This window comes from Ascaphus truei, chromosome 17 (genome assembly GCF_040206685.1).
Source record: "Ascaphus truei isolate aAscTru1 chromosome 17, aAscTru1.hap1, whole genome shotgun sequence".
NCBI classification, from domain to species: Eukaryota; Metazoa; Chordata; class Amphibia; order Anura; family Ascaphidae; genus Ascaphus; species Ascaphus truei.
In genome coordinates, this window is record NC_134499.1 from 18,317,253 (window position 1) to 18,341,526 (window position 24,274).

Sequence of the window (24,274 nt, forward strand, 5' to 3'; positions counted from 1 at the left end):
CACCTCCCCCCACCCCCCCTTCACCTCCCCTTCACCTTCCCTTCACTCCCCCCTTCCAAACTCCCCCACCCTCCCCCCTTCACACCACCTCCCCCTTTCCCCCACCTTCCCCCACATCCCCCTTCCCCCCCCTCCTCCCCCTTCCCACCTCCACTCCCCCCCTCCTCCCCCCTTCTCCTCCTCCTCCTCCTCCCCCCTTCCCCCTTCCCCTCCCCCACCTCCCCCATTCCCCACCTCCCCCTTTCCCACCTCCCCCCTTTCCCACCTCCCCCCTCCCACCTCCACTTCCCCCCTCCTCCCACCTTCCCCTCCCCCACCTCACCCCTTCCCCACCTCACCCCTTCCACCGCCTCCCACCACCCCCTTACCCCACCTCCTCCCCCCTTCCCCACCTCCCCCTTCCCCCCCTCCTCCCCCCTTCCCCACCTCCCCCCTTCACCCCCCTCCTCCCCCCTTCCCCTCCTCCCTTCCCCCCCCTCCTCCCCCCTTCCCCTCCCCCACCTCCTCCCCCTTCCCCCTTTGCCTCCTCCCCCTTCCCCTCCTCCCCCTTCCCCTCTCCACCTCCCTCCTCCACCTCCCCCTTCCCTTCCTCCCATCATCCCCCCTTCACCTCCTGTCACCCACCCCCCCTTCACCTCACGGCAACCCCCTCCACCTCCCATCACCCCCCCTTCACCTCCCCTCACCCTCCCCTCACCCCCCTTCACCTCCCCTCCACCCCCCTTTTACCCCCCCTTCACCTTCCCCCCTTCACGTCTCCTCAACACCCCTCACCCCCCTTCACCTCCCCTTCACCCCCCCTTCACCTACCCTCACCCCCCCTTCACCTCCCCCCCAGCCCCCCACCTCCCCCTTCCCACCTACCCCCTCTGCCCCCCGTTCGCCCCCCCTTCACCTCCCCTCCGCCCCCCCCTTCACCTCCCCTCCACCCCCCCTTCAACTCCTCACCCCCCCCCCTTTCACCTCCCCTCACCACCCCCCCTCACCTCCCCTCCACCTCCCCTCACCCCCCCTTCACCTCCCCTCCTTCAATGCCTTTCGGCCACCCTCCCGCCTCTGCCTTTCGCCCACCCGCACTTCTGCCTTTCCACCCGCCCACCGCTCACACCCCTGCGCCACACAGCCGCCGCACGCACTCAACAGACACCCGCCACACTCGACACACCACCCGCCGCCTCTCACCCACCCCACACACTCGACACACACCTGCCTCCTCCTGCCCCTACGCAACAACATCACTGACCAGCCGTCGCCCGCACTCGCCACACACCCGCCGCCTCACACCCTAGCAGGACCCCGACCCACAGCCAGCACTCACTACCCACGCGCCACCCGTTACTGAACACCCACCCGCCACCTCACACACGCTCACACCATAGCTGGACACACGCCTCACATTTTTACATCACTTATGTCACCAAAATATACATTGTACTGTGGTGTGTTTACAATAAACCATTTTTATACAACATCGTATTACATTTTCTTCCATATTTCTTTCCAACATTATTATCCAACCTTTACAACAAATACTCACCTTTTGTTCCACGATTTATAAATAATACTACCTATTACGCATTTACATCCCGGGCAACGCCGGGTCTCTCAGCTAGTATATATATATATATACAGTGGTCGACAAATCACCAAAAAATCTACTCGCCATCTAGTACCACACGTGTGCTGCTTGGGCCAATAGGAGCTCGCCACGATGTTAAATCCACTCGCCTGGGGCGAGCAAATGTATAGGTTTGCCGAACACTGTATATATATATATGCCTGGTTCCAGCACTGCAGGCACTAGGGGTAAATGTTGTTTTCAGGAGAAATGTTGCAAAGCTTGTCTGTGACCTTTCCCTGTAACAGTTTTCATGGAACCAAAGTTATGTTGCATTTTAAACAACAAATCAGGGGGCGGGGAATATTGACCGCACCTGGCCTTGAATGTTTCAATGTTGGGGCATATGGTATAAAAAGGTGGGGAGAGAGACGCCTAGCTCAGCTCCAGCTCTGGTTATGAGTTCCAGCTGCAGATTCAGAGCTGCCAGTGTTGGTCCCAGACCTGAAAACCAGTCCCTGTAAGCACTGTGAAGAAAGAAGGACAGGGGAAATCTCTGCAAGGGGGACCCTGCAACTAGTTCTGCAGCGTATCCCCAGTTGGGTATGTGTTGTCTGTTTATCTGTAGTATAGTTGTGGATATTTCTCTTTCAATTAATTAATTTTAGAAACTCTTGTGTTTCTGTCTGGCTAATTGATCCCTGGTGTGATAGTCCTGGTCTCCTGTGACAGCCTTCTTCTGGGGTCCTAACTTAGAGGAGCACTGTCCCTATCTACCACATAATAAAGCAGGAGGGCCTGGTCTGTGCTATTACTTTATGAACATCCCTATGATCTCCCCGAGACTCCTCTCTTCTTGCTCTCCGGGAACCTGAACTTCCAGACCCTTCCCCCTATCTTTTTATATCCCTTCTGACATCAGTATCCCCATGGCAACACAGGGTTGGCCCAACCCACACTATCCCGCTATTATCTCCTCACAGCAATCTCATAACCACATTGCGGGGGGGGGGGGGGGGTTACACTTACAGTGCATCTGTTCTCAGACATGCTATTAAAGACGGTTGGGGTTCCTTAACCCAGTGGTGCGCAAACTGGGTGTGTGCCCCCAGATTAACTCCAGGGGCGCGGGGTTTACAGAGGCCCCGCGTGCTTCCTGAAGGCACTTAAATTAAGTGCCGGGGAAGTGGCGATGGCCTCTGTAAACTGCACTTACCGTGGTTCAGCCGGCATCTGGAGACGCGTCGTCATGGCAACGTCAGACGCTCGGCATGGGACAGAGTGAGGGAGAGGCCTGCAACTTGGGGAGAGCCGGGACCAGGCGGTCACGAGAGGTCCAGCCCAACTGCTTTGTCCGGCCGCCGGGCCCCCTGCTGCCAGCGGGCCCGACCAGAGAGGCCACCCAAGCTAATGGTTTATATGTATTGGGGTTTTTTCTATGTATTGTTTTTTATATATATTAGTGTTTTTTTGTGCATTAAGTTTTCTTTCTATGTATTATTATTATTTTATTTTTTAATATGTATTATTGGGGGGGTGGGGCAGTTTGTATATATTTGTGGGTGTGAGGATTTGTTTGTATGTATTTAGAGGGGTCGGATATTTTGGTATGTATTTTGTGGGGGGGGGGGAATTGTGTGAGGGGGGAGGAATGAGTGTGAGGAGGGATTGAGAGGGTGGGGTAATTGACGGGGGAGTGAGGGAGGGAGCAAGAGTGGGATGCAGGGGAGAAAATATATGTGAGGCAGGGGGCCAGGGATTGAGTGAGAGTGGGGTATTTAATGGAGGGTGGGAGAGGTGAGACGGAGGGGAGAAAAAAAATGGAAAGAGGGAGGTAAATAGAGGGGGCTCGCGAGGTATGAAATGGGGGGGGGGGATCGCAAGACCTCCGACATGGGAGGGCCCCGGTCACATGCATGTGAAATCCGTGCCACCCGCACACTAGCATGCGGAGCCCCCTTCACCGGCATGCGTATCCCGTGTCCTGCACTGGCACGCGGGCATGCTGAGCCCCCTCGAACCCGCACTGGCATGTGGGCACGCTGAGCCCTCCCCCCGCACATACTCACACAGAACCTATTGGCTTTAAAGGGAGTCCCTGTACAGTTTAGGACTTGTTTCAGAGCCTGGCACCTGCCTCCAGGGCAGGACTGACACAGATACACAGCCTGGCACCTCTAGGGCAGGACTGGCACATATACACAGCCTGGCACCTCTAGGGCAGGACTGGCACAGATACACAGCCTGGCACCTCTAGGGCAGGACTGGTACAGATACACAGCTTGGCACCTCTAGGGCAGGACTGGCACAGATACACTTCTGGCACCTCTAGGGCAGGACTGGCACAGATACACAGCCTGGCACCTCTAGGGCAGGACTGGCACAGATACACAGCCTGGCACCTCTAGGGCAGGACTGGTACAGATACACAGCATGGCACCTCTAGGGCAGGACATTCTGCTCCTCACACTCTCCCTCTCTCTCCAGGTCCCATATTATAGACTTCCTCCTTGTGTCACTGTGCCCCGCGCTGAGTTGAAGTCAGAAAGTGTGCCATTCACCTCCCCCATGATGGGCAGCCTCTCCCCCCTTCTCCTGCCCCTCTCCCTCCTCTTCCTGGGTCACCTGGCATATCCCTGGCAGTGCCCAGACGAGCCAGGCGGCTGCTCTCTGGACCCCACCGTCCGGTACGATCTCCCTAACTATGTGGCCCCGGGAACCATTCAGAACCTGATCTCCAAGGATGGGCAGGAGCCCTTGGTCTTTGTGGCCATCACCAACCACCTGCAAGTTCTGCACGGCTCCGACCTGCGAATCCTGCAGAGCGTCACCACTGGACCCACCAACAGCTCCCAGTGCTCCCGGTGCTCCCAGTGTGAGATGGGCCTTGCCCGCCCGGACCAGCCCGAGGACACAGAGAGCCTAGTCCTTGTACTGGACCCAGAAGAGCACGTATTGTACAGCTGCGGCTCCTCTCTCCGCGGACTCTGCTTCATGCACCTGGCCACGGGCGCCAAGATCGCCGACTCCAAGTGTCTGTTCGCCCGTATGGAAAACTCTCCTCTTCTGTGCCAGGACTGTGTGTCCAGCCCACTGGGGACCCTTCTCACAGTGGTGACCAGTGGATGGACGACCTATTTCTACCTGGCCTCGTCGGTGGATTCCCGCGTGGCTGGAAGTTACAGTCCGGCGTCTGTGTCTGTACGGCAGCTGCACGCCACTGAGGAAGGCTTTGTGGACGAGTTTCAGTCACTGACGGTCCTCCCCCAGTTCAGGGACTCCTACCCCATCCGCTATCTGCACACCTTCCACACTGATTACTTTGTCTACTTCCTGACGGTGCAGCTACAGGAGCTGGGGGGCACAGCCTATCACAGCAGGGTGGTGCGCCTGAGCACCAGGGAGCAGATGAGGAGGTAAGAGGAGTGGGAGGTATGAGGTCCATGGGGATCTGAGCAGAGGTGATCAGCTTGGGTATGCTTACCAATCCTGTGCCCCACTCTCGCTACCCCTTCCTACACTCTCTACCCCCTCCCTCTTTCTACCTCTCCATTCCCTCTCTCTCTACCTCCCCCACTCCCTCTCTCTCTCTACCCCCCCTCTCCCTCTCTGTCTACACCCCCACTCATTCTCTGTCTACCCCCTCACTCCCTCACTTGTTACCCACTCCCTCTCTCTACGCCCTTCACGCTTTATCTACACCCCCTTCTACTCTCTCTATGCACCCCCCATCTCTCTCTCGCTCTCTCTTCCCCTCACTCTCTCTCTCTCTCTCTCTACGCCTCCCCCTCGCGCTCTCTCGTACTACGCCCCCCTTGCACTCTCTATCTATATGCCCCCAGTCGTGCTTTCTCTCTCTATGCACCCCCCCTCTCTCTCTACACCCCGCCTTCCTCTCTCTCTACGCCCCCCTTTGCACTCTCTCTATGCCCTCCTCGCTCTCTTTACGCCCTCCCCTCGTGCTCTCTATTTACATCCCCTTGCTCTCTTTACACCCTGCTTGCTCTCTCTCTTGCTCTACGCCCCCCTTTCGAGCTCTCTCTCTATGTCCCCCCTCGCGCTCTCTCTCTTTCTCTCTACACACCTCCCGTCGCACTCTCTCTCTATGCCCCCTTGCTCTCTCTCTTGCTCAACACTCCCCCTTTTGAGCTCTCTCTCTCCTATTTGCGCTCTATCTCTACACCACCCGTCGCACTCTCTCTCTATGCCCCAATCCTCTCTCTGCCCCCCTTCCTCTCTCTCTCTCTGCTCTCTCTACTCCCTACCCTCGCTCTATCTACTCCCTACCCTCGCTCTCTCAGTACGCCCCCCTCACTCTCTCTACGCCCCCCACTTGCTCTCTCTCTTGCTCTACGCCCCCTATTGAGCTGTGTCTCTTTATGTCAACCCCTTTGCACTCTCTCTCTACGCCTTGCGCTCTCTCTCTCTATGACCCTCGCTCTCTCTCTATGCCCTCTTGCTCTCTCTCTCTATGCCTCCTCACGCTCTCTACGCCCCCTCACGCTCTCCCTACGCCCCTCTCGCTATCTCTCTATGCCCCGCCCCCCTCGCGCTCTCTCTCCGCCCCCTCATGTTCTCTCTACGCCCCTCTCGCTCTCTCTCTATGCCCTCCTTCCTCTATTCCCCCCCTTTCCCTCTATCTATGCTCCATACTCTCTCTCTCTCTACGCCCCCCTCGCTCTCTCTCTCGTTCTGTACACACCACCTTGCTCTCTATCTCTACGCCCTCCGCTCTCTCTCTCTACGTCACCCCCATCCGCTCTCTAAGCCACCCCCTCACGCTCTCTCCCTCTCTATGCTCCCCCATCATGCTCACCCCCTCTATGCCCCCTCGCTCTCTCAACCCCCCTCACTCTCTGTAAGCCCCCCCTCGCTATCTCTCTATGCCCCTGTTGCTCTCTCTTCTGCCCCCCTCTCACGCGCTCTCTACACCCCCCTTGCTCTCTATATGCCCCTCGTGCTCTCTCTACACCCCCCTCGTGCTCTCTCTATGCCCCCCTTCCTCTCTACACTCCACCTCGCTACCTCTCTATGCCCCCTCACTCTCTCTCTCTACGTCCCCCTTTCTCTTTCTTGCTCTATGCCCCCCTTTCGAGCTCTCTCTCTCTTCGCCACCCCTTACGCTCTCTCTCTACGCCCCCTCGCTCTCTATGCCTGTCCCTTGCTATCTCTCTATGCCCCCCTCTCGCTCACTCTCTCTCTACACTCCCCTGCCTCTCTTTCTACTCCCCCTCTCGCGCTCTCTATGCCACCCCCTTGCTCTCTCTACACACCCTTGCGTTCTCTCTATGCCGCCCTCGCACGCTCTCTCTACACCCTCCTTCTTCTCTATCTATGCCCCCCTTCCTCTCTCTCTCTACGCCCTCTCACGCTCTATCTCGCTCTACACCCCCTCACGTTCTCTACACCCCCACGTGTTCTCTATATGCCCCTTCGCACTCTCACTACGACCCCCTCGCTCTCTCTATGCCCCCCTTCCTCTCCCTCTATGACCCCTTCCTCTATGTCTCTACGCCGCTCCTTGCGCTCACTCTACGCCCCCTCCTCTCTCTACGCCCCCCCTCGTGCTCTCTCTCTCTACGCTCTCCTTCCACTCTGTATGCCCCCCTCCTTTCTCTCTATACCCCCCTCATGATCTCTCTATGCCCCCTTTGCGTTCTCTCTATGCCCCCTCTCTCTCTACGCCCCGTTGCTCTCTCTCTATGCGCAACACCTCACGCTCTCTCTACGCCCTCCTTCCTCTCTCTATGCCCCCTTCTTATCTTTCTGTGCCCCCCTCACACTCTCTTTCATTCTCTAAACCCTCCCCTCGCTCTCTCTACACCCCCCACGCGTTCTCTCTACGCCTCCCCCTTGTGTGCTCTAGGCCCGCCTTCCTCTCTCTCTCTACGCCCATCCTGGCGCTCTCTATATGCCTCTTTCATTCTGCCCCCCCCTCTTCTCTGTCTATGTCCCCTTCCTCTCACTCTCTCTCGCTCTCTAGGCCCCCCCTTTGCGCGCTCTCCCTCAACACCGCTTCCTTTCGCGCTCTTTCACTACGCCCCCCGTCGTGCTCTCTCTCTCTCTCTCTATGACCCCCCTCACGCTCTCTCTCTATTCCCCCTTCGCTCTCTCCCTCTCTACGCCCCCCCTTTCTCTCTCTTTACGCCCCTCCTCACGCTCTCTCTATGCCCCTCCTTGCGCTCCCTCTATGCCCCCCTTCCTCTCTCTCTATGCTATCCTTCCTATTTCTATGCCCCCACCTCCTCTCTCTCTACAGCCCCCTTTCTGTCTCTCTCTCTCTACGCCCCCCTTCATCTCTCTCTCTCTACGCTCCACCTTGTGCTCTCTCTCTCTCTATGCCCCCCTCGCTTTGTCTCTCTATGCCCCTTTCGGGCACTCTATGCCTTCCCCTGCTCTCTATGCCCCCCCTGCTCTCTATGCCCCCCCTGCTCTCTATGCCCCCTCACGCTCCCTATGACCCCTCGCGCTCTCTCTCTACGCTCCCCTCGTGCTCTCTCTACGCTCCCCTCGTGCTCTCTCTGCCCCCCTCGCGCTCTCTATGCCCCCTTTCGCTCTCTATGCCCCCTCACACTCTATGGCTCCTCGCGCTCTCTCTATGCCCCCCTCGTGCTCTCTACGCCCCACTCTTGCTCTCTTTTTACGCTCCCTCACTCTCTCTACTGCCCCCCTCACTCTCTCTGCCTCACCCTCGCTCTCTACACCCCCTGCTCTCTTTCTACGCCCCCCTCGGGCTCTCTTTCTACGCCCTCCCTCGCTCTCTTTCTACACCCCCCACCTCGCTCTGTCTCTCTATGCCCCCTCCCTCACTCTCTCTACCCCCCCTCTCCTCTCTCTCCTCTCAGTTACTCAGAGCTGATTCTCGACTGCCGGTTTGACCCAAAGCGCCGGCGGCGGAGCGCGGAGCCGCTGATGCGAACTGAGAACTTCAACATCCTGCAGGCAGCACACTTGGCCCCTGTTGGCGATTCGTTGGCGGGGGAACTGGGATTGAACCCTGCAGACCTTGTGCTGTTCGCAGCCTTTGCGCAGAGCGACCCGCAGAGCATTCGTCCCCGCAGGATGTCAGCGCTCTGCGCCTTCCCGCTCGACCTCATCGACAAGTCCATCTACTACGGTGTGAAAAGGTGCTGCAGTAACATGGAGTCCGAGCGGCGGCTAAGGGGGCTACACTACTTCCAGCCTCGGATGTACTGCCCCAATAATGTGAGGGAAGGGGTGGGGGACGCAGGGTATGGAGGAGGGGGGGGTGACGAGGAGGGGGACGCTGTCAGTATATGGATTTCTTGGGTGGGGGGAGGGAACGGTTCAGACCGGTTGCTATTTACTCTTCTATAATAAACTGTCCTGCGTGTCCTTTAAAAGCCCAGATTTACATCTGATAAACAGGGGCCCAGGGCAGGAGGGAGGGGACCCAGGACAGATGGAGGGGACCCGGGACAGTAGGGGGGGACCTGAGATAGAAGGGGGGGGGACCTGAGACAGGAGGGGGGGGGGACACGGAACAGTGACACGATGAGGTGACCATTTTACCTCTGACCCCTGTCGGTTTGACCTTTAATTTGGTGACCTGATTTCTGACTCCAGGTGAACATGTCGGCCCCTGGATATGACCGCAGCTGTTGGAATGTCCCCACGCTCGTGGACCTGCCCTTGTACCACGTGGATTTATTTAACGGGCGCATGGCCGGGGTGCTCCTCACATCCGTGTACGTCACCTCCCAGGAAGGACTGACCATCGGGCACCTGGGCACGTCTGACGGGAGAGTCCTGCAGGTGAGTGGGAGAGGGACAGTCTGACTGTGCCACACACCCACATACAGTGGTTTGCAGAAATATTCGCCCCCCCCCCATAATGTCCCATGTTGTTGAATTACAAATAATGTATGCACATTTTGTCAAACAAACTATTTTTATTATAAGCTACAAAACTATAGTGATTAAACTGAACTGTTATATAAGGAGGAGGTTAAATGTCAGCAAAGGAAATGTACAAAAGGAAATGCCCATGTTGCATTAGTATGCAGCCCCTTAAGTCACTACTTGGTAGGAGCCCCTTTTGCAGCAATTACTGCTATGGGTCTTTTTGGATCAGTCTCTATGTAGCTTTGCCCAGTAGGATGGTGACATTTTTGATGCGAAAATTGATCCAGATCTGATAAGGATTTGTTTGGGATCGTGGATGGACGGCATTCTTCAAGTCTCGCCATAAATGGTCCATTGGATTGAGGTCAGGACTGTGACTGGGCCACTCAAGAACATTCATTCTCTCCTTGTTCCACCGCTGCAGTGCGGCTTTGGGTCATTGTCCTGCTGAGATATGAATTCCCTCCCAGTGTCAGAGTCTTGGCTGAACTCAAGCAGGTTTTCCTCAGGGGTTCGCCTGGACTTTGCGCCACCCATTCTCCCCTCTATCCAGGGCCGGTGCAGGAGTATTCGACCCTCTAGGACAGGGGGACGCAAATTGGAGGCGCGAGATTTTTCTAGGGGGGGCAGAGGTTGCCGAGGCCCCGCACTATTCCCCTCAGCATTTAAATTAAATGCCGGGGGATCGCACGATGCCTATGCAACCCCAACTTACAGAGATTCAGACAGCTGTGTTCACGTGTCGCCATGGCAACGCGGCATCAAATGACACCGTGGGGTCACATAACCCCGCGGCGTCATTTGATGCCAGGAACAGAGGTAAAGGGGGCACGAGTACCAGGGGCAGGGGCAGGGGGGGGGGCACTGCTGCAAAAGTTTGCGCACCCCTACCCTTTAGCCCTGCGCCCCAACCCCTTTTGGATTTTTCTTTAAATGTTACACAGTAGCTTCTCTCTTGCCCCCCTCCTCTCCCACCTTCGTTTCTCACTCCTCCATCCTCCTCTCTCATCCCCCCTCCTCTCTCACCCACCCTCCTCCAGCAGGGTGGCGGCAGAGACGGGCGACGGCGGGAGAGGACAGTCGGTGGTAGACAAGCGGTGGTGGGAGAGGAAGGAGCACAGCTGGAGCGGAGCAGGGTGGAAGAAGAGGAGGGTGTCTCTGGGGACCTGCACTGTCCCAGCGGCAGACATCGGAAGTCAGTGAAGACTGCTGGGTTGGACATGCTCTTCCCAGCTGTCGTCCTCCTCTGCCCACCCTGCTCTGTTCCCACGGCACTCCGTCTTCCTCTCCCACCATCGCCTGTCTCTACTACCGACCACCTCTTCCGCCACCCTGCTCTGTGCCCAACACCCGTCACCCTCCTCCACTCTCACCGCCCAAAATGTGCCGCCCTAGGTGATTGTCTAAGTCGCCTAGTGGTTGCACCGGCCCAGCCTCTCTCCTGACCAGCTTCCCAGTCCCTGCTGAAGAGAAGCGCCCCCATAACATGATGTTACCACCACCGGGCTTCACAGTTGGGATCAGGGCCACAGACAGATTTCTCGGGGCCCAGGACTAGAGTTACGTCCAGGGCTCCCTTCCCCCATGTATCGGCGGTATTGCGAGCCCCCCCCCATTTCACACCTCACGAGCCCCCTCTATTATCCCCCCTTGTTCCCATGTATTTCTCTCCCCTCCGTCTCACTCCCACTTCCTCACTCACCCCCTCTCACTCTCCCCCCGCCTCACATCTATTTTTTCTCTCCCCTGCGTCTCACTCTTACTTCCTCCTTTCCTCACCCCTTCTCTCCTCTCACTCGCCCCCCCTGCCTTCTATCAATTACCCCACTCTCACTCAATCCCCCTACAAAATACATATTAATAAGACCCCTGCAGCCCCCCAATATCTATTAAAAGATCCCAATACAACGCTCTCCCCACAATACATATTAAAAGACCCCCACTCCCCCCATATATATGTATGTAAGACCTTGGGGATTTTCTCAGGTCGGGCCCAGAGACAAGTGCTGCAGGTTGGACCCGACCTCTGGTCAGGCCCGGCTGCTGGTCACGGCTGGGCCCGGCTCTCCCTCAGCCACCTGCAGGCCTCTCCCTCACTCGGCCCCACGTGCATCAGAGAGGGCTGTCACGTGCCAGCCGTGTAACACAGGGAGGGAGAGGTCTGCAGGCAGCTGAGGGAGAACTGGGCCCCCCGCAGGCTCCGGTGCCTGGGATACCTGTCCTGGCTGTCCCCCCCTGTTGGCGGCCCTGGTTGGGATAGTGTTGACTGGGTGATGTGCAGTGTTTTGCTTTTTCTGACCACAAAACCTTTTCCCACGTGTCTGCAGTATCATCTATATGCTTTTTTCGCAAACTTAATTGAACTAAATTCCCAGCGTTACGTCTGGCGCGAGCTGAACTGCACATCACCAGTCACCACCATCCCAACTGTGAAGCACGGTGGTTGTAACATCATGTTATGGGGACGCTTCTCTGCAGCAGGGACTGGGAAGCTGGTCAGGAGAGAGGGGAGAATGGGTGGTGCAAAGTACAGGCGAATCCCTGAGGAAAACCTGCTTGAGTTCAGCCAAGACTCTGACACTGGGAGGGAATTCATATCTCAGCAGGACAATGGCCCGAAGCACAAAGCCAAAGCCGCACTGCAGCGGTGGAACAAGGAGAGAATGAATGTTCTTGAGTGGCCCAGTCACAGTCCTGACCTGAATCCAATGGAACAATTCCACATGGAGTGGAGGAGGGGGAAACCGTGTCACATGTACTTCTGTGTCCGGATCTGCAGCTCTGTCACTATCACAATATGATGTCATAGCTGTGCTGTGTTACAATATGATGTCATAGCTGTGCTCTCTGTCAGGTGGTCCTGCAGCATGGAAGTAACCCTCTCACTCTGTCCAACTTCTCCCTGAGTGACACTCACCCAGTGTCACGCGAGGTCACACGCATCGGAGACAACCTGCTCTTTGTCACCGGGAATAAGGTGAGCAGGACTTTGGGGGAGACACGGGGGGAAGGGTTATCTGATTGGGTGGGACAGAGAGAGGTGCAGTGAAAGCTCTGTCTGTGTGTGGGGTGGGCGGGGGGGGGGGAGGATCAGTACAGGAATAGCAGAGGGATGCAGTGTAGGATGGAGGTGCAGTGACAGCGCTGTGTGTGTGTGGGATCAGTACAGGAATAGCAGAGTGTAGGATGGAGGTGCAGTGACAGCGCTGTGTGTGTGATCAGTACAGGAATAGCAGTGTAAGATGGAGGTGCAGTGACAGCGCTGTGTGTGTGTGTGTGGGATCAGTACAGGAATAGCAGAGTGTAGATAGAGGTGCAGTGACAGCGCTGTGTGTGTGTGATCAGTACAGGAATAGCAGAGAGCTGCAGTGTAGGATGGAGATGCAGTGACAGCGCTGTGTGTGTGTGTGATCAGTACAGGAATAGCAGAGAGCTGCAGGGTAGGATGGAGGTGTCACTGTCTGCATGTCTGGCTCCCCCTGCAGGTGACGCAGGTCAGTGTCACAGGCCCCGGGTGTCGTCACCTCCTGACCTGCAGCCACTGTCTGCGCGCACCTCGCTTCATGGGCTGCGGCTGGTGTAAAAATGGCTGCTCCCGGCAGGGGGAGTGTCAGGGAGAGTGGAACCAGCAAAGCTGCTCCCCCATCATCACAGAGGTAACCGAGAGAACCGCACACCGCCCCCCTCGTGCACTAATGCTGCGTCCCCCCTCATGCACTAATGCTGCGCCCTTCCTCATGCACTAATGCTGCGCCTCCCCCTCGTGCACTAATGCTACACCCCACCTCTTGCACCACTGCTGCGCTTCCCCTCGTGCACCACTGCTACGCCCCCCTTGTGCACTAATGATGCACCTCCCCCTCTGCACCACTACTACGCCTCCCCTCGTGCACTAATGCTGCACCTCCCCTTCGTGCACCACTGCTACACCTCCCCCTCACGCACTACTACTATGCCCCCCTCGCGCACTACTACACGCCCCTCGTGCACCACTGCTGCTCCGTCCCCCTCGTGCACCACAGCTTGCCCGACCCCTCGTGCACCACTGCTGTGTCTCCCCCCTTGTGCACCACTGCTGCTCATCTTCCCTTGTGCACCACTGCTGTTCCTCCCCCTCATGCACGACTCCTGCACTTCCCCCTTCGTGCACCACTGTTGCTCCCCCTTCGTGCACCACTGTTGCTCCCCCCGTTCGTGCACCTTTGATTCACTACTGCTGTTCCCCCCCTCGTGCACCACTGCTGCTCCCCCCTTCGTGCATCTTTGCTGCCCCCCTCATGCACCTCTGCCACACACTCCTCTTTTCTTGCCTCCTCCCCCATTGTGCACCGATGCCCCCCACATGTGCAATAGGTTAATTGATAAGGGCAAAATATAGTATTGAGCAGGGATAATACACAGAATATTGATCAGGGATAATACACAGAATATTGATCAGGGATAATACACAGAATATTGATCAGGGATAATACACAGGCAGAATATTGAACAGGATAATACACAGGTGGGGTATTGATCAGGGATAATACACAGGCTAGGTATTGATCAGGGATAATACACATGCGGGGTATCGATCAGGAATAATGCACAGGCGGTGTATTGATCAGGAATAATACACAGGCGAGGTATTGATCAGGGATAATACACAGGCAGAATATTGAACAGGGATAATACAAAGGTGGGGTATTGATCAGGGATAATACACAGGCTAGGTATTGACCAGGGATATTACACATGCGGCGTATCGATCAGGAATAATGCACAGGCGGTGTATTGATCAGGGATAATACACAGGTGGAGTATTGATCAGGGATAATACTGTAACGCTCATGCTGCCCGCAAACCTGACAGGATCCCGGTACTGAGGTGGGAAGGAGAGATACCAGACTCCCACAGCAGCGGGAGCGTGCCCAGAGTGTGGTATTGAGCGTAGCCGGGACTGGGCTTAAGAGAAGGGTTATTCGGGTACTTGCCGGATCCTGGGTTACCAAAGGTAGCGTAGTAGAGTCCGTAAGCCAATGGTCTGGGAGAGGAGAGAGCCGCGTGGTCAGAGTCCGTTTTCCGAGTCCAGGGAGTATAGAGGTAAGTGTGGTGGAGGGATAGCCAAGGTCGAGATCCAGGGGAGGTACGCAGGCAGTCCGGGTCAAGAACGTGGAGACTGACAAGACAAGAACGAGAACCAAGCACAAGACCTGACAGCACTGAGCTACAAGGGATTATGCTGAGCACAGACTCAGCGTGGGGGCAGGAACTAAATACTAAGCAAGGACCTATGGGGGAGGGGGAGGAGCAGAGGCGCGTCCCCAGCGAGACAGGGATAGGAGCAAGGGAGGAAAGGTCAGGGGCGGGTGCACTGCTCTGGCGCACGGTGCGATGCCCCGTGATAGTCAGGGGCGGGACCACCAGCAGTAGACAGAGCACAAGAGGCGCTGGTCCGCGTGCGCTCTAACGCCGGCGGGCTGGCGCGCCCTGGAGGAACCCGTAAGTCGTGACGGACACAGCCGCGCAAGCAGGAGCCAAACGGGGGAACGAGGCAGCGGTGGCCGCAACCCCAAGGTGAGTAAGGGGGAACACGTTGTGTGGAACGTGTCCCTAGCTGCCTTACAAATACACAGGCGGTGTATTGATCAGGGATAATACGTATTGATCAGGGATAATACACAGGCGGAGTATTGATCAGGGATAATACACAGGCGGAGTATTGATCAGGGATAATACACAGGCGGAGTATTGATCAGGGATAATACACAGGCGGAGTATTGATCAGGGATAATACACAGGCGGAGTATTGATCAGGGATAATACACAGGTGGAGTATTGATCAGGGATAATACACAGGCGGAGTATTGACCAGGGATAATACACAGGCTGTGTATTGACCAGGGATAATACACAGGCGGTGTATTGACCAGGGATAATGCACAGGTGGTGTATTGACCATGGATAATACACAGGCGGTGTATTGACCAGGGATAATACACAGGCGGTGTATTGATCAGGGATAATACACAGGCGGTGTATTGATCAGGGATAATACACAGGCGGTGTATTGATCAGGGATAATACACAGGCGGAGTATTGACCAGGGATAATACACAGGCGCAGTATTGACCAGGGATAATACACAGGCAGAGTATTGACCAGGGATAATACACAGGCGGAGTATTGATCAGGGATAATACACAGGCGGAGTATTGATCAGGGATAATACACAGGCGGAGTATTGATCAGGGATAATACACAGGCGGAGTATTGATCAGGGATAATACACAGGCAGAGTATTGATCAGGGATAATACACAGGCAGAGTATTGATCAGGGATAATACACAGGCGGTGTATTGATCAGGGATAATACACTGGTGGTGTATTGATCGGGGATAATACACAGGCGGTATATTGATCAGGGATAATACACAGGCAGAGTATTGATCAGGGATAATACACAGGCAGAGTATTGATCAGGGATAATACACAGGCGGTGTATTGATCAGGGATAATACACTGGCGGTGTATTGATCAGGGATAATACACTGGCGGTGTATTGATCAGGGATAATACACAGGCGGTATATTGATCGGGGATAATACACAGGCGGTATATTGATCGGGGATAATACACAGGTGGTGTATTGATCTGGGACGGATCTGTTACAATATTACTGTCGAGAATCTGCACCTCCAGCTTCTGATCTCTGTGTCTCCGCAGTTTTACCCCCGCACAGCACCCTTACGTGGCAGCACCAGAGTCCCCCTGTGTGGGCGAGACTTCCAGCCCTATCACGAGCACAACGGACCCCCCAACACTTTAGTCACCGCTGATACCCACAGAGTTAGCATGGGTCCGCGGGCATGTATTGTAAAACCCGGAAGGACAAATAGCACCAGGTGAAGATGGAGGTGCAGTGACAGCGCTGTGTGGGGGGGGTCAGTACAGGAATAGCAGAGGGGCTGCAGTATAGGATGGAGGTGTAGTGACAGCGCTGTGTGTGGGATCAGTGTAGGAATAGCAGAGAGGGCTGCAGTGCAGGATGGAGATGTAGTGACAGTGCTGTGTGTGGGGGGGTCAGTACAGGAATAGCAGAGGGGCTGCAGTATAGGATGGAGGTGTAGTGACAGCGCTGTGTGTGGGATCAGTGTAGGAATAGCAGAGAGGGCTGCAGTATAGGATGGAGGTGTAGTGACAGTGCTGTGTGTGGGGGGGTCAGTACAGGAATAGCAGAGAGGGCTGCAGTGCAGGATGGAGATGTAGTGACAGTGCTGTGTGTGTGTGTGGGGCGGGGGGGATTTGGGTGGGATACAAATATTAGTCTGGATGTAACCCCCCCCCAGGTTGGTTTGCATTCTGCAGAAGGAAGGACCCCCAGACTCCGCGTCACCTTTGTGGTGAGGAGTCACAGGGCGGGGAGCGCAGGGAGTCACAGGGCGGGGAGTGCAGGGAGTGCAGGGAGTCACAGGGCGGGGAGAGCAGGGAGTCACAGGGCGGAGAGCGCAGGGAGTCACAGGGCGGGGAGCGCAGGGAGTCACAGAGCGGGAAGAGCAGGGAGTCACAGAGCGGGGAGAGCAGGGAGTCACAGAGCGGGGAGAGCAGGGAGTCACAGGGCGGGGAGCGCAGGGAGTCACAGGGCAGGGAGCGCAGGGAGTCACAGAGCGGGGAGAGCAGGGAGTCACAGAGCGGGGAGAGCAGGGAGTCACAGAGCGGGGAGAGCAGGGAGTCACAGAGCGGGGAGAGCAGGGAGTCACAGAGCGGGGAGAGCAGGGAGTCACAGAGCGGGGAGAGCAGGGAGTCACAGAGCGGGGAGAGCAGGGAGTCACAGAGCGGGGAGAGCAGGGAGTCACAGAGCGGGGAGAGCAGGGAGTCACAGAGTGGGGAGAGCAGGGAGTCACTGAGCACACACACTGTAGTGCACGCACACACACGGCAGTACACACACACCCGCGGTAGTACACACAGGGAGCCAGAGAGTAGTGGGTAGAACCACAGCCAGCAATGTAGAAAAAATGAAATATCCATCGCAACTCCAAAATAGAGATGAATTTATTGTAAGCTCACAAAGAATGTTAGATGAAACGCACCTATGCATTTCGTGTGCAAGCACTTTATCAAGGTGTATAGGGATATACTTATTTAACTGACAGACAATAATATTTAGGATCGTATTGCTGGTCTCACTCTCAAATACACATGAACACACCAACTGATAGTAAAGTACGGTTTATTGGTTACTTATCTTCGGATAAATGCGCCATGGTCTTACTGCAAGCACGATACCGCATGGAGACAGCCAGGGAACCCCCGTTCCTGGTATTTGCATCTCACGCCTGTTCCCGCACGCAAAGCCTTCGAGCTTATCGAGGGTCTGTGTTTCTCTCTCGCCCTGCTCCCAAGACAAAGCTTATAGCTCAGAAAGCAGGGGGGGGCAACACACTCACTACATTTTTATGCCTCTTTTAGTAAAGAGTAAAAAATTGAGTAAAAAATATAGAAAGAATATAGCAATATGGAAAAAATTCTATGAACAATTAATGATTATATAGTGACCATATACTGATATGAATAAAGTAAGATGAATGGGCAAGTACATTACCTATAAAAATGCATTGGCTGAACAAATGCATGTAGGATTGTTGGCATGTCAATCACAAAACATATCTATCTATATATTTCTGAAAGCGTTGTATGCGTGTCTGGTTGTCCTGTCCCTCAGGCCAATGAGATTGCTCCCTTGGCCCGCCCGCCCCCGCACACCTCTCATTGGCCTGAGGCGGAGTGACGGGCCAAAGGTCACACACACACACACACAGTCTCTCTCCCGGTGCCCGTCACTCTCCCCCGTGGATTATCTGGCCCCGCCGGAACGCAGCTCACCTTCCCCCCTCCTGGTGGCCGTCACTCTCCCCCCTCAGGCACAAATACCACTCCCCCCCCTCACCCAAACCCAGACGCTCCGCAACATCCCCAGCCGCACCATCCCCTCCACGTGCGCCGCCCTGCACCGGCTCCTGGACGGAGGGGAAGCGCGGCGCGGCCCTCCTGGTCAGGAGCAAACTCCAGCCTCCTCCCCCCTCGCTCCCAACAAGAACGGCGGGGAAGCGCGGTGCGGCGTGTGCCTCCTGCACTCACCCTCACGTGCACCGGCTCCCGGACGGAGGGGAAGCGCGGCGCGTGCCTCCTGCACTCACCCTCACGTGCACCGGCTCCCGGACAGAGGGGAAGCGCGGCGTTGCCCTTCTTTCCGAGCCGCAAATTCCAGCTTCCTCCCCCCCTCGCTCCCTACAAGGAATGCAGGGGAACAGCAGCGCGAGACTCTTGCTGAACCCACCTCCTATCAGTGATAGGAGGGGAACCGTCTGCCGCCAGGAACCACCACCCGGTCAAGGTAAGTCTCCCACCCACCCACTGTCACCCAGTCAAAGTCAACCGCCCACACACCCAGTCACACCCACACACCCACCCAGGTCACTCACCCACACACCCACTCACCCACTCAGTCACTCACCCACACACCCACTCACTCACTAACCCAGTCACCCAGTCAGTCACCCACCCGGTCACTCAGTCAGTCACCCACCCGGTCAGTCAGTCACCCACCCGGTCAGTCAGTCAGTCACCCACCCAGTCAGTCACCCACCCGGTCACTCAGTCAGTCACCCACCCGGTCACTCAGTCAGTCACCCACCCGGTCACTCAGTCAGTCACCCACCCGGTCACTCAGTCAGTCACCCACCCAGTCGCTCAGTCACCCACCCAGTCACCCAGTCACCCACCCACCCACTCACCCACCCAGTCACCCACCCATTCACCCAACCACCGGATTCACCCACCCATTCACCAACCCACCCACCCATTCACCCACCCAGTCACCCACTCAGTCAAGATACCCAACTATTCACCCACCCATTCACCCATCCATTCACCCACCCACAGTCACCCATTCACCCACCCACAGTCACCCAATCACCCACCCACAGTCACCCATTCACCCACCCAGTCAGTCAGTCACCCAGTCAGTCACCCAAGTCAGTCAGTCACCCACCCACGCACCCACGCACCCACCCAGTCACCCACCCAGTCAGTCACCCACCCAGTCAGTCACCCACCCAGTCAGTCACCCACCCAGTCAGTCACCCACCCAGTCAGTCACCCAGTCAGTCACCCACCCAGTCAGTCACCCACCCAGTCAGTCACCCACCCAGTCAGTCACCCAGTCAGTAAGTCACCCAGTCAGTCACCCACCCAGTCAGTCACCCACCCAGTCAGTCAGTCACCCACCCACCCAGGCAGTCACCCACCCAGTCAGTCACCCAAAAGTCAGTCACCCACCCACCCACGCACTCACCCACCAAGTCAGTCAACCACCCACCCACCCAGTCAGTCAGTAAAGTCAGCCACCCACCCAGTCAGCCACCCAGTCAGTCACACACCCACCCAGTCAGTCACCCACCCAGTGAGTCAGTCACCCACCCAGTCAGTCAAGTCAGTCACCCACCCACCTACCAAGTCAATCACCCACCCAGTCAGTCACCCACCCACCCAGTCAGTCACCCACCCACCCAGTCAGTCACCCACCCAGTCAGTCAGTCATACCCCAGTCAGTCAGTCACCCACCCAGTCACTCAATCAGTCACCCACCCAGTCAGTCAGTCACCCACCCAGTCAGTCACCCATTCCATCACCAACCCAGTCACCCACCCATTCCGTCACCCACCCAGTCAGTCAGTCACCGACCCCACCAACCCACTCACCGACCGACCCACTCACCGACCAACCAAAACCCACTCAGTCACTCACCGACGCACCCACTCACCGACCCACCCAACCCAGTCACCGAACCCAGAAAATGTCACCCAGTCACTGACCCAGAAAAAGACATCGTCATCGACCCACCCAACGACCCAAAAAAAGTCACCCAGTCACCGACCCACCCACCAACCCAAAAAACGTCACCCAGTCACCGACCCACCCACCAACCCAAAGTCACCCAGTCACCGACCCACACACTCAGTCAAGTGTCACCCACCCACTCAGTCAAGTGTCACCCACCAACTCAGTCAAGTGTCACCCACCCACTCAGTCACCCACACACTCAGTCAACTCAGTCACCCACCTAGCTGTCAAGGGGGGGAAGCCCAACCCTGTCGCCCGCCCCCCCAAAATTACATCCCGGGCAACGCCGGGTATATCAGCCAGTACATATATATATCACACAGGTATATTGTAAACCATAAAATAATAATCATGCCCGAAAGAGTTAATGAACTATCAAAAGCGTTAAAGAACTGTCAAAGAAATAAAAAAAATAAGGAATTATATCTCAGAGTTGGTATAACAATATAAAACTCATATATAATGTGAAAAACAGACAGTGAATCCCTGCGCTTCTCCCTTTGGGATAGCAAGAAATGGGGAATAGATATGGTGTAAAAATCTATGTGATAAAGGAGACTTTTGGTTTACATCCTTTGATCAAATAATGCCAAGCCTGCTAACCACGTCAAGGTAAGTCTCTATAGCAGGTCCTTACGCTAAATACATACTAATGTTGTGTGAAATAAACCCAGAAGGGGTTAATATATCCAAGCATATGCTTATATAACATAGTGCGGTTACAAGATAGTCACATGTCTGCAAGTAAAGTGAATAGTGACATACAGGGACCTTGCTGGGAGATTATATACCTAGAAGAAGGGGGGGCTGGCAGAAGAAGGAGGGGCTGGCAGAAGAAGGAGGGGCTGGCAGAAGAAGGGGGGCTGGCAGAAGAAGGAGGGGCTGGCAGAAGAAGGGGGGGCTGGCCTCCCACAAGCCGCCCAATAAGCAGTTGCAGGTGATTGGCTAAATATATTAATTACACCCTAATAGTGTTGCCCTCTAGGAGCGTGCGGCTAAGGATTAAAATCGGCCTAACAGAAAATGTAAAACAAGTATATAATCGCCGCGCTTCCCCATGTATATATATATATATAATTAAATCCCTTCACTAAGCACAGCCATCTACAACACTTATTCCCTCACCTGCTGTCTCTGCAAGTTCCCCTCAAACCTTAGATTGTAAGCTCTTCGGGGCAGGGATTTCCTTTCCTATTGTCTGATTTTGCTGCACTTATTGTATTATTATAATTCCCTGTACTGTATTCTTTGTGAAGCGCTGAGTACACTTTTGGCGCTATATAAATAAAGACATACAATACTAAACACTAATAAACCCCAACAGAGTAAACTTAAATTGAAGTCTAATTTAAATTATATTATAATTTATAATAATCAGATTATTTAAATTATTAACACTTAAAAAAAAATGTTAAAAAGTATAGACAAACCAGTTAAAAAAAATGATAATAGAAATAAAAGCGGTATTGATACATGGAATGTAGAATGCAGGATTAGCAACATGTAACTATAAGATGTAAATAAGACATTCAAATATAGACTATATATTGTAAATGGCAATATAGTCTATTATTGAAGTGTTAAAAATATATATATAAGTATCACTGATAGTCTGCTATATAGGGAATGGGGAAAGAGGGGGAGGGGGAGGGGGAAAGGAAGACCTGGTGTAAATAGTGATAACGACCCTACTGAAATGTATGAAAGCTACTTAAAGAAAATTACCCAAGTCCCAATCAATATTTAGCGCAAGTGTTGTTCTGGTTTTTAATGTGAAAATCCGGTAGGCTTCTCGCTGATCTAAGACCTTGGTTCTGTCTCCTCCTCTAGGTATAAAGGGGATATGTCCGATACCCTGAAACATGAAATTATCAATACTTCTCCTCGGGCAGTTTGAAAAATATTTAGGGACAGGCTGACTCTGATCTTTCTTCACGATAAGGCGGAGATGCTCCATGATCCTGATTGTAAGGCATCTCGTGGTCCTGCCCACATACTGTTGCCCACAAGCGCATGTTAAAAGCTATATAATAAAGATGAATTGCAGTTAATAAACGTGGGGATTTTATGAATTTCTCTGGTTACCGTTGAGCTAAAGGTGATAATAGATTTCATCCTAACACAGATTTTGCATCTATTACACCGAGGGGTCCCTTTCAGTAAATCAGATGTAGCGTCAGCGCCTGACATATTTAGGGTGACCAGATTTTGAAAATGAAAAACCGGGACACATTTTTTTTTTTTACATAACAGTTTATTTATTGTAGTACACTTATACTTTACTACCATTAGTCCTTGTTACGCGTGCGCGTGTGTGTGTGTGTGTGTGTGTGTGTGTGTGTGTGTGTGTGTGTGATGACCTCACTAATCGAACAAAAAAAAGCCAGATGTGAATGATTCTGAACACATTAGCCAGTGTCAGGATGCCGCCTCTTCACAATTTCAAAAGCAAAAATCCCGCCTGGGATCTTACCTGATCCGCAGTCCCTCAAGGTACTATACTGGAGGGGAGGTGTTCCCTACCTGTCTTCCGATGTCTCCCGCGTGAAACTTGAGTCAGATCTGGAAGAAAGCAGAGTAGGTTACTTCGGTGTAGGTATACGGCAGTTAAGATAAGACAGGGAGGGAGAGGGAGACAGGGAGGGAGAGGGAGACGGGGAGGGAGAGGGAGACGGGGAGGGGGAGAGGAAGATGGGGAGGGAGAGGGAGACGGGGAGGGAGACACACACAGCCACCCACTGACACCCACACTCACACTGACACCCACCCACATTGACACATATCCTGACACACACACCCTGACACACACACAGATACACACACACTGGTACACACACACACACACACTGGTACACACACACACACACTGGTACACACACACACACACACACACACACACACACACACACACACACACACACACACACACACACACACACACACACACACACACACATACACACACACACACACACTGATACACACACACATACACACTGATACACACACTGGTACACACACACACACTGGTACACACACTGGTACACACACACACACTGGTACACACACACACACACACTGATACACACACACTGATACACACACACACACTGATACACACACACACACTGATGCACACAGACTGATACACACACACACACACACTGATACACACACACACACACTGATACACACACACACTGATGCACACAGACTGATACACACACACACACACTGGTACACACACACACACACACACACACACACTGATACACACACACACTAATGCACACAAACTGATACACACACACACACACACACACACACACACACACACACACACACACACACACACACACACACACACACACACACATACACACACACACACACACTGATACACACACACATACACACTGATACACACACTGGTACACACACACACACTGGTACACACACTGGTACACACACACACACACACACTGGTACACACACACACACACTGATACACACACACTGATACACACACACACACTGATACACACACACACACTGATGCACACAGACTGATACACACACACACACACACACTGATACACACACACACACACTGATACACACACACACTGATGCACACAGACTGATACACACACACACACACACTGGTACACACACACACACACACACACACACACACTGATACACACACACACTAATGCACACAGACTGATACACACACACACACACACTGGTACACACACACACTGATACATACACACTGGTACACACACACACTGATACACACACGCAGACTGATACACACACAGACTGATACACACAGACACATACACACAGACACATACACACACAAAGATACACACACACACAGTGGAGTACACAGAGGCAGCCACGAGCAGGCGGCTCCCCGCCTCCCCCTGCACCCACCTCTGTGCCCATCTCCTGCA

General features: G+C 54.4%; 1 protein-coding gene across 4 annotated transcripts; it reads left to right on the forward strand.

Annotated features, from left to right (window-relative positions):
• The first annotated feature begins 1,994 nt into the window (after nt 1–1,994).
• Nucleotides 1,995–22,361, forward strand: LOC142468057 (macrophage-stimulating protein receptor-like). Of its 4 annotated transcripts, none has more exons than XM_075574143.1 (7): nt 1,995–2,161; nt 4,046–4,974; nt 8,404–8,764; nt 9,146–9,334; nt 12,279–12,401; nt 12,910–13,080; nt 22,140–22,360. In XM_075574143.1, the coding sequence occupies exons 2-7, from the start codon at nt 4,127–4,129 to the stop codon at nt 22,143–22,145; spliced, it is 1,698 nt and encodes a 565-aa protein (XP_075430258.1). In that variant the 5' UTR covers nt 1,995–2,161; nt 4,046–4,126; the 3' UTR covers nt 22,146–22,360. The 4 variants fall into 4 exon arrangements, with proteins under 4 accessions (XP_075430258.1, XP_075430257.1, XP_075430259.1 ...); XM_075574142.1 differs by lacking the exon at nt 22,140–22,360 and adding an exon at nt 16,131–16,577 and having other exon boundaries at nt 4,060–4,974; XM_075574145.1 differs by lacking the exon at nt 22,140–22,360 and adding an exon at nt 16,131–16,578 and having other exon boundaries at nt 2,024–2,161.
• Nucleotides 22,362–24,274: the final 1,913 nt, after the last annotated feature.